Here is a 10,200-nt window from a genome sequence, read left to right as displayed (position 1 = left end):
ATGTGCTCACCACATCAGATTTGCTTTTGCAAATATGTTTGCGCAAAATAGAATGTTAGATTCGTCTGATCTTGAAATGCTTATTAGGGAATTAAAAACGAACTAAATCGGCTTATCATGCGTCCCATAATCTCATTCAAATATTTTAAACTTGATAAATTTCCATTTTTTCAAAGTTAAATAATTTTCTCAAGTTTCGATTTTATAAAATAACTGTTGTGAGTATGATAATTTACTGTAAATCTATATTCATGCAACCATATTTTGTTTTTAAATGTTTGAATAAGTTCTTTTATTTTTGTAGATAACTTCAAACTTAATTACAATTTAATTAAATAAGCGTTGTCCGTTTATATTTGACGCAAATGTAATTAATTAATTATGAACATTATTTTTTATACATGGATTACATTTATATTTTTAAAGTATTTTATAAATTAAAAATTTAGAAATTCATTTTTAATTACGAAATCGGCAATTTGTGAACATCACCTAATTCATCATTAAACTGGCTAGTGCATTGCACGTTCCTGTGATATCAGAAGAAAGGAAGTGGCATTTGTTTTCATTTATTTATTTATGCTAGTGGTTTAACAAACTTCTCGAACTCATTAAGATTTTTTCCTCGATACCCAGATTATTATACCAACATTTTGTTCATGTTTAAGTTTTCTTGGGAATTTATAGTTTCCAAGTGATAATGAGAGGATAACTGATAAATTTCTTCTTAAATATTCTGAAATCTATCCAATATCAGTTGCACTGATTTCTAAAAATTTCCCAAAAACAAAAGTTACTTGTATTCTGAAATCTAGGTCTTGCCGACACCTTTCAAACAATCGATTTTTTGTATGACTTTTGAAGTGATAGGCTTTTCAAACTTTTTTCAGAAACCATCGTGAGGTTTTCCTAAACAATTCCCAAACTTTTCTCATGATTAGTTTTAATGTCTAATCAGACAGTAGTCACACATAAGCAAACACACGTAAATGCATTTTTACATATATTGACCTATCCTACACTTAATCTTTAAAGTGCAATTATATTAAATTAGGTCGGAACGTACATATGTACACATTTAATTCATTATGGCATTTTCCTTGACAATAAAAAAAATTAGCTTGGTGTGAAAGTTTTTTTTCCTGTATTAATATTTCGCCAGCGCAACGTCGTATGTTGTATAAATATTCTGTAAAATAGTTTTTAATCAAGTGAATATTATTTGGCTTTAAGAAAAAAATATATGCCATTTTTGAATTTATAGCCTTCTCTGGTAAACAAGAAATTTAGATACTTAATGTCTTGATACACATTTAAGCAAAATTAGTTATCTACAGCTATACAACAAGTAAATGTACATATAAACATGCTATGGAAATATTATGAAAGCATGCTATTAAAGCATAAAACAGTAATATCTTCCACAACAACTATATATAATATATACAACAAGAAGATACAAAAGTTCATTATGTCCTTGACGAATAATGTTCCCTGAAGATAGTTCATTTATACAAGAATAACTAAAGAGACTCGTTTATAAATATGCTGCACAGAATGTTCACTCAACGAAGCTAATTTAGTAAAAAACTTTAAATCATTTAAAAATTGAATGTACTTCATGGTTTCTATGATTTTGTTATACAAAAATACAAATAATTCTTTTAAATATAAATGTCGCCATACATATATATATATATACAAACATATGTACATACTTATAACAACTAAGAGTTGCGATTACATGACCACAAAATTGATACTTTTTTTTGTTTTGTGTGAGTCAACCGTAGAATTTATGAAACAATCTCTCCTTCTAGTTCTCCGCTAGCTCTTACATGTTTAATTACTACAGTCTTTTTCTATCATTGATAAATCGACATAACTTAGTTGTTTAGACATGTTTGTGTTAAAACATATTAATAAATAAAATCGTAAATTTAAAATGTCTCCTTCCTTTTTATTGCTTCACATCAAATATTATTCTATTTAAGCATATCAGTTTGCCAATAGCCGAAACACTTTGTTATACATTATGATATTGATAAAATTCATACAAAAAACAAAAATGTACTTCCGTTTTTATAAGGAAAACACATCCTTCATGGATTTTTTTTTGTTTCTCCTATTTTACGTGTTTACATACAATATGTATATACATATATGTATAAAAACTACTATAACATTAAACTAGAGCACGCGTATGCATAATGCTACGAAGAATTTTAGATATTATTATTTTGTACTTTGCAAATATTTTCAAAAACAGTTTCTCCTACTACAGATATGAAGTGTGACTATTATTTGGAAGCTTTTGGCTTTCATAAAAATGTAATTTGATTGCTAAAATTGTATATTGAGTTATAAAACCTTGCGTAAATTTATGAATAGCAAAATATTTTATTTTTCATTAAATTTTAATCTATTTAATTCTATTCTTTCTTTGATTTACTTTAAATAACTTCTAACACAGTTCTAATGTTCTTGAAAGATTGCAAAATTGATTACAATTTTATTGCAATGAATAAATTTTTATTGTTTAACTTCGATAAAGTTTATAAATTGTAGTTTATAACCTATATATCAATTTCAATATGATTGTTATGTTCACTGAAAGAAAGTACTTAAAGCTTAAACGCAACATCTATTTTTCCGAGGTCTGCAGATATTAATCTCAAGAACTTATTGCTTTGCAAAACGAAGCATTTTCAGAAAAAATTTCAATTAAAATTAATATTGTGCAGTAAATTATAAAACTTAAGTAAAACGTAAATAAAATAGTTAAACTTATTAAAGAATAGTTAAACTTACTATAATATTTTGACTAAAAAGACCTCATTGGAATTTGCTCTCTTTTAAAATAGGTTTTAAATATGATACGAAACTAGTCGAGTGTAAGCATTGCAAGTATTATGTCTAAAGCTTTGAAATTATGTTCCATTCCGCATTGTTTTCAAAATCACCTATTCGCAAGATTGTAATCTTATAAAAATATATTTTTTTATTGCTTTGAAATATTTGCAAACAATTGTTCATTACATTTCATTCAGACAGTACATTTTTTCAAAAATAAATCAGTAATATACACATAGATATGCTTTTTTACGTTAATAAATAATAACATAATTAATTTTTCCGCCTTCAACTCGTTCCTTTGATTACGTCATTCATCTGTTCTGCAGTTGCATGAAGCAATTTCCATTAAGTTAAGTAATAACATATAACTTAAAATAATAAAATCTCCTAAAAATAATTACAAAATAGTACATAAATAAATGATAGCTTCATTTAAGATCTAATTTTTTTTAAGTAATTTTTCTTTTACAAAAATTCTGTATAATATGCTAACCATAATATGCTAAGAACATTATAACTAAGCAATTGCTCCAAAATTTTTCCTGACAAAATTATGTGTCAACAGTTATTCACTTCTCGAGATCATAAAATTTTCTAAGAAGGAATTGAAATATTAATATGTCATGTTATACACTTTTGAAATGAAAATCTATTAGTTTTTACTAGCATGTTCAGGACGCCAGGGGCACCTGTCTTCGTTAATTATGGCATTGAAGGACGAATTTTTTTAAATTATATTTTCTGATTATTTAATCGGTTTTCCTTTACTATACATATATACATTTTATTATATAATAAAGTATATATATATTTTACTATGCTACAATATATACTATACATACTTATATGTATACTTTAAAAAATTTAGTAATTTAACCCTTTGAGACCTAGATAAAGCGAGCATGAGACGTGTTTGTTAACCGCTCTAATTTTTTTTGTAGATCGTATTTTCAATTAAAACCCAAAAACATCGAACGTGTTGTCTATTACCTTCATTTTCTTAAAAAAAATGAGAACATATCAGTTACTCACAAAAAAATTTCAGTTTAGTTGTTGCTCTCAAAGCAAGTGGAATTATGTTGCATGGTAAGCTTTTAATTTTGTTTTTTGTATTTTTTTTTTAATTTTTATTTGTGAAGTTTTTACTGTTTTTACTGTGAACTATTTTTAATTCAAAACAGTTAAATAAAAAATTGAGAAACAATTTTTTGTTTTTGCATATATTTTTTGAGAGTTATATTGAAGTAAAGTTTGCCTAACACAATCGTGTTGATTGGGTTTTAACGCGTCTATTTTATCTTAATTCACGATCGTGTTATCTAATTTTTTTCGCAGCTAAAGAATTAAATCTGGCCAACAATATGGACTTTCAGGCGATTCTTAACATGCTCGATAATTCAGATATCGAGATAGATGACAATGATGAAGATGAAGAAGAAGTTTCATTATTTCAACCCAGAAAACCTGTTGAAGAAGTTAACGACGTTGATTTTGAAGAACAAAACTTTTGTGCGGATGCTGAACCTGCTTCAAATACCACTCGTGAATATTTAACACTAAGAAGGGAAATATGGAAACAAAAAGATTTTCCAAATTACGAGTTACCAGTTAATTCAAAATTTAATAAAACTGGGGACAACAATGGATTATTTCAAAAAATATTTCACAGAAAATCATTTTAAAGAAGCGGTGATATACATTAAAATGTATGTTTTAAAAGCTTTTGGAAATGAAATGTCACTATCGATCACAGATATTAAAAAGTTTTATGGATGTAGTATTATTATGGGATGTTTGAATTTCCCTAAAATGCGTATGTACTGGGCTAAAGCTACGCGAATTGAATTAATTGCCAATTCAATGTCAAGAGACAGATTCATTCAATTAAGAAGTAATATTCATTTCGCAGATACCAGCGAACCCAGCTCAATTAATAAATTTTGGAGAATCCAGCCAGTTGTGAACTTAGTACGTGAAAGATGTAATCAATTAGCTACAGAAATTACAAGTTATAGTATTGATAAGCAAATGGTTCCTTTTTCTGGTAAAAGATCAAAAACTCAAGATCAAAATCTCGTACTATAGGACTAAAAAATTTTGTTTGCACCACCTCAAAAGTTTTAGCTATTGATTTCGAGCTGTTTCAGGGTGCTGACACATGTCCAGATACAGGACTTGGCCATGGTCCATCTATAATACTACGGCTAACTAAATTTATGCCAAAAGGCAGTCACATATATTTTCATAGATTTTTTACGACAGTACCTCTAATAGCAAAATTGTATTCAATGGGCTTTAAAAGGACTGGGACAATCATGAGTAATAGTCTGGGTAAAAACTTTAATTTTCCTATTGACAAAAATATGAAGCAAGGTGAAATAAGTCAGTTCGTGAAAAATGATCAAGTTGCTGCAGTAAAATGGTGTGACACTAAATGTGTCATAGCTACTTCGAACAAATGCGGTAAAAACCCCATTGGAGAGGTAAAGCGTTGGCATAATACAGTAAAACGTCGATTACCTATACCGATACCTTATAATGCAAATATGGGTGATGTTGATATTTGCGATCAAATGATACAGTATTACCGGATTAATATGAAAACGAAAAAGTGGTCAGTAAAAGCATACTTCCATTTTTTTGATTTGGCAATATTAAATTCGTGGATGGAGTACAGGAATGATGCTACACTACTCAACATGAAAAGAAAAGATGTCAAACAGTTTTTGGGTTTTAAGTTCGAAATCGGTGAAGTTTTGTGCAAATTCAAAGATGAACCACTAGAGATAGTGAACGAATTTGCTTTGCCCTAAAACTTTCATGGTACCAAATATCGACCTAATGATGCTCCAGTCATCCGATATGATAGATACGATCATTGGTCTGAATTTATAGGTGGAACTGCAAAAACTTGCCGATATAAAGAATGCAGCAGTCACAAGAGCCAGATGCCAAAAGTGCAAGTGCACCTTTGTATTATTAAGGACAAAGTTTGCTTCAAAGCATACCACACCAAAATTGACTGAACAAAATTAATTAATACAAAATGTGAATTAATGCTGTGAAAATAGAATTAAAACTATATTAATTTAGATATAAGACTCAAAAAAATGTAAACTTTAAAACAAAATATGAACTCAATCTGTGGATACTAATATAAAAAATATTATTTTTGTTATACGAGTACATATATTTTTTTTACTTGTAATGTATATTTATACGAGTAATATGAATTATTTTTGAAATTTAAGTTTTTTTTTGTATTAAAAGTGAATGCAATCAATTAAAACATAGTTTTTTTTCAAAGATAAAAAAAAATTTGAGTCGTTTTAAGACCTAAGCAACACAAACGTGATGCAACTTCCAAAGCGAAAAATTTTTTTCGCGCCATAAGTACACCAAATTTCATTACAACACGAAAAGGTTTTTTTGTCCGGTCTCAAAGGGTTAAAAAATAACAATACATTGTATGTTGCAGCATCTTAAAAAGTTAGTGAATAAAAATTATTTTCACAACTCCCTGTATCACAAGTGAAATCCTTAAATGTAAAGAAACTCAATAACAAACAAGTAAAAACGTTTCAGTCAGTATAAACCGATTGAATTATACTCTGCACCTTTTGTTGTTGTGAAAACATTCTATAGAAACTTCACGGATATGTCTGACATATAACTGGACGCACAACTGCCAAGTTTTATGAATCTGACTTTATTATTTTTCCAAATATTTAAAATAAGCTTTTGGACTTGTATGGGAGCTACTCGAACCTGTCAAACAATTCTAACAAAACTTCAGAAATATATCTGATCAATAATTGGACACACAACTGCTAAGTTTCATGAATCTGACTTTATTATTTTTCCAAATATTTAAAATAAACTTTTAGACTTGTATAGGAGCTACTCGAACTTGTCAGGCAATTCCATCAAAACTTCAGAAATATGTCTGACCTATAATTGGACACACGACCGCCAAGTTTCATGGATCTGACTTTATTATTTTTCCAAATATTTAAAATAAGCTTTTATACTTGTATGGGAGCTACTCGAACTTGTCATGCAATTCCACCAAAACCTCAGAAATATGTCTAACCTATAATTGGACACACGACTGCCAAGTTTCATGAATCTGATTTTATTATTTTTCCGAATATAAAAAATTTGCTTTTGGAGTTGTATGGCAGCCACCCGAAACGGTGCAGCTATCCCATTAAAATTTTTAGAGAATGTGTAGAATATAATTGGACACATGTATACAAAATCTTATGTGGGATACTGGCCATACAGGTATACCTGGCAATGAAGAGACCGATTATCTGGCGAAGTCAGGGGCAAATGCCTCCTTCATTGGGCCTGGTCCGAGCGTGGGTCATTCTATGAGATGTCTTGATCAGGTCATGGTAGCCTGGGTTTAAAGACGTGTTTCGGAGCTGTGGCGCTCCCGTACAGGACTGTTGCGATCCAAAGACTTCTTTTGTTAACGGATCGCGGGCATTCCTGACATTGTAAGGGGGACCCGCTCTTTACTGAGTGTTCTATTATGGTTTTTACTGGGCATTTGCTTTTCAACTCATATTTATAAAAAATAGGTAGATCAAATACGCAACGATGCAGGTTCTGCGACCGGAGCATTGAGGACTCCATTCATATCCTATTTGAGTTTGATGGCTTGGCCCACTGTAGATACAGATTTTTCTGGACCTTGAACTTGGATTCTCATGAATTGTTGTGCATGGCGGACTTGTTAAAATTTATCGGGACCTTAATCTTGAGTTCTAATGATCTGGCACGGGGATATACAAAAGGCCTGTATGGTCGAGGTGTTGATTAAATTCGTCCCATACATAACATAACATATATATTCATGTTGATTATTTTCATATAAGCAATATAGTTAATTGTATTCTTATACAGTTTTGAATAATACTATGAAATATATGTTAAAATTTTTATATTTGGTAGCAACATTTTGAAATGTTAACTTTTTAAACCGCCGTCACTAAACTTTCACTAGCTATTGTTTTAGTAAAACAAAACTAACGCAAAAATATTTCAATGTTGTTTTAATCGAAACGGCAAAAATGTAGATATCATGCTCTGACAGAAAACCTTAGAAATATGTAGAAACACGAAATTAAATGAAGAGTTTGAAAAATTTAATTAACCGATCAATAATTTTGCCATAACAAATTTGAATATCTTTAAAAATGAAAATTTTTTGAAAAAACTTTGTAGTGACAAGTTCTAAATACATCCATACTTGCATATAATATATTTAAATGTCTATTTGGATTTATGGTTTATGGCGCAAATAGGATCTTTCCAATACTTTACAAGTAAAACTTAACTATAACCAATGGTTCATAATATGAATTTTATGTGAACATGTTTTAATAGTTTACGCCAATCCCACAAACGCCATTACTGTGGGAATATTTAACGTTACCGAATCAGAGTAGGTATGGTTATTGAACTTGTAAATTGTATTACTGGTAAAATATGGTGGCATTAAGAAATGCCCCACGCCACCAGTAATTTTTTAGTTTTTTGTGCTAACAAACCAATGAAGTGTTTTTCGGGTTATTTATTTATTAACTTATTAAATTTACATCAAAATATTTACAGAACTAGATTGAATATAACAAAATGCCAGTTTAAAATTTCAAGTTAATAAAATCTTTAAAATTAGTTTATCATTTTTTCTTCTCACTATAAGTCGACCTTATTATATAAAGACTTGCAGATAGATATACATAATTTAGTTCAATCGATTTGATAAATAAATTTTAATATCAAGAATAAAAATTCAATTTAAAAATTTTTTTCCTTTTTTTTTTTAACGAAAATCGCATTGGAATAGAATGACTCACATAAAGCCAAAATATTTATTATATTAAGTTTTGCACGACTGATTTCCATTTAGTCCTTTTTTATATTTTAGTGTAGATTGTTTTCAATTGACTGATGTGCTTAGAATTCTAGTAATAAATTAAATCATGATGAAAAAAAAGATAATTTTGGTTTGAAAAATAAATAAAAGGAGAAACCATTTTTCACTCTTTATCGCTTAGTGATTTTGCAAGGAAATTAAGATATTTGATACTTCTTTTAGTGTTCAGAATATAAATCATTAAATATTATTAGAATTTTATTTTCTATTATGTAGACGAAAATGATTCCATAAAAATTATAAATACAAAAAAACCTAAGTGTTGATTTATTTAAATTTAAAAATTTCGATGCAGAAAAAAAAATAATTTTGTTCAATATTTTAAAAAAAGAGCAAAAATCGATTGTTAAAGATTTTGGCACGTGATAAAATTCACACAAAGTCTTTTAAATTTTTATGTTTCTCTAATGTGTATTCTTAAGTTTATATTCTGGCGCTTTGGTTGGAAAAAATTAAAAGTAATCTGAATGAAAAACATTGATTCTCTTTTTGTTCATTTATTTTGACATTTTATTTTTAAACTTTTGCTCATGTACTTTTAATATTCTTCAATTTTGTGTTCTTATTTATAATGGATCGTGAATTGAGAGCACAAAACATAATGTATCAGTTAGAAAGTAACCCTAACCTACTGATAACTAACACTAGCAAATATATAATATTACATTGCTAGTAGGCAAAAATGGGAGAGGATCTTAATTTTATACATAAATTTATATGCATGGGCCGTGAAAACATTTCCTATATAGGCGAACAAAAAATAATAGATGATTTTGTTTGTTTTACCACTCTTTTCGAGTAATAGGGTGTCAAAGTTGATCTTCCTAAAATGCGCTAACTAATTTTCTAGTCTGTCATAGTGTCATTACACTGTCACTCCAGCGACATATTAGACTAAAAACTTTTCAACTGCTCGAAAAAAGTAAAATGAAGTTAAAAAAGTTAAAAAACCAAAATATTAATTTCATCTTTTACTATGGACGGTAGTTATTCTGTAGTTAATATTGATACTGAGTTTAAACACCATGTAAACATTTAAAACAATAAAAAGTAAGAAATAAACACTTTTAAAGATAAAAGCCACTCAGCATTTTTGTCTCTTTCATACAATAACAACCTATAACTTCTCATATAGTAGAGACTGTTGTTCCTGTTCATCAAAAATAAGTTATTTTTTTAATATTTTACATTTCCACATTTATACTACTCTAACAGCCTCATCCTTTATCTATGTACATATGTAAATCTATTCACAAGCACACATTACTTAAGAGTAGGTTATATTATTCAAGTGATATAAACAAAATTACACTCCAATGTCATATTGTTACATTTTTAATAATAATGTTGATTTTATTTTTACACTCTGCTACACTGTATCATACAAAATGATA

The 10,200-nt window shown here is 28.5% G+C and overlaps 1 protein-coding gene across 1 annotated transcript; it reads left to right on the top strand.

Moving 5' to 3' along the window:
• Window positions 1–4,560: 4,560 nt before the first annotated feature.
• LOC129610767 (piggyBac transposable element-derived protein 3-like) lies at window positions 4,561–5,669 on the top strand. Its single transcript, XM_055523471.1, has 2 exons — window positions 4,561–4,932; window positions 5,004–5,669. Exons 1-2 carry the CDS (start codon window positions 4,561–4,563, stop codon window positions 5,667–5,669), a joined length of 1,038 nt encoding a protein of 345 aa, XP_055379446.1.
• Window positions 5,670–10,200: the final 4,531 nt, after the last annotated feature.

This window comes from Condylostylus longicornis, unplaced genomic scaffold (assembly GCF_029603195.1).
Source record: "Condylostylus longicornis isolate FDR11 unplaced genomic scaffold, ASM2960319v2 ptg000048l, whole genome shotgun sequence".
NCBI classification, from domain to species: Eukaryota; Metazoa; Arthropoda; class Insecta; order Diptera; family Dolichopodidae; genus Condylostylus; species Condylostylus longicornis.
Note: the sequence above shows the minus strand (reverse complement) of the source record. Positions and strands in the feature narration are given on the sequence as shown.

What these genes read in the sequence shown, in the direction of transcription:
- LOC129610767 (XM_055523471.1), top strand. Translation starts at nt 4,561, where the DNA reads ATGTATGTTTTAAAAGCTTTTGGAAATGAAATGTCACTATCGATCACA. An exon ending in AAACTCAAGATCAAAATCTC is followed by an intron (nt 4,933 to 5,003) that starts GTACTATAGGAC and finishes GAGCTGTTTCAG; the next exon opens with GGTGCTGACACATGTCCAGA.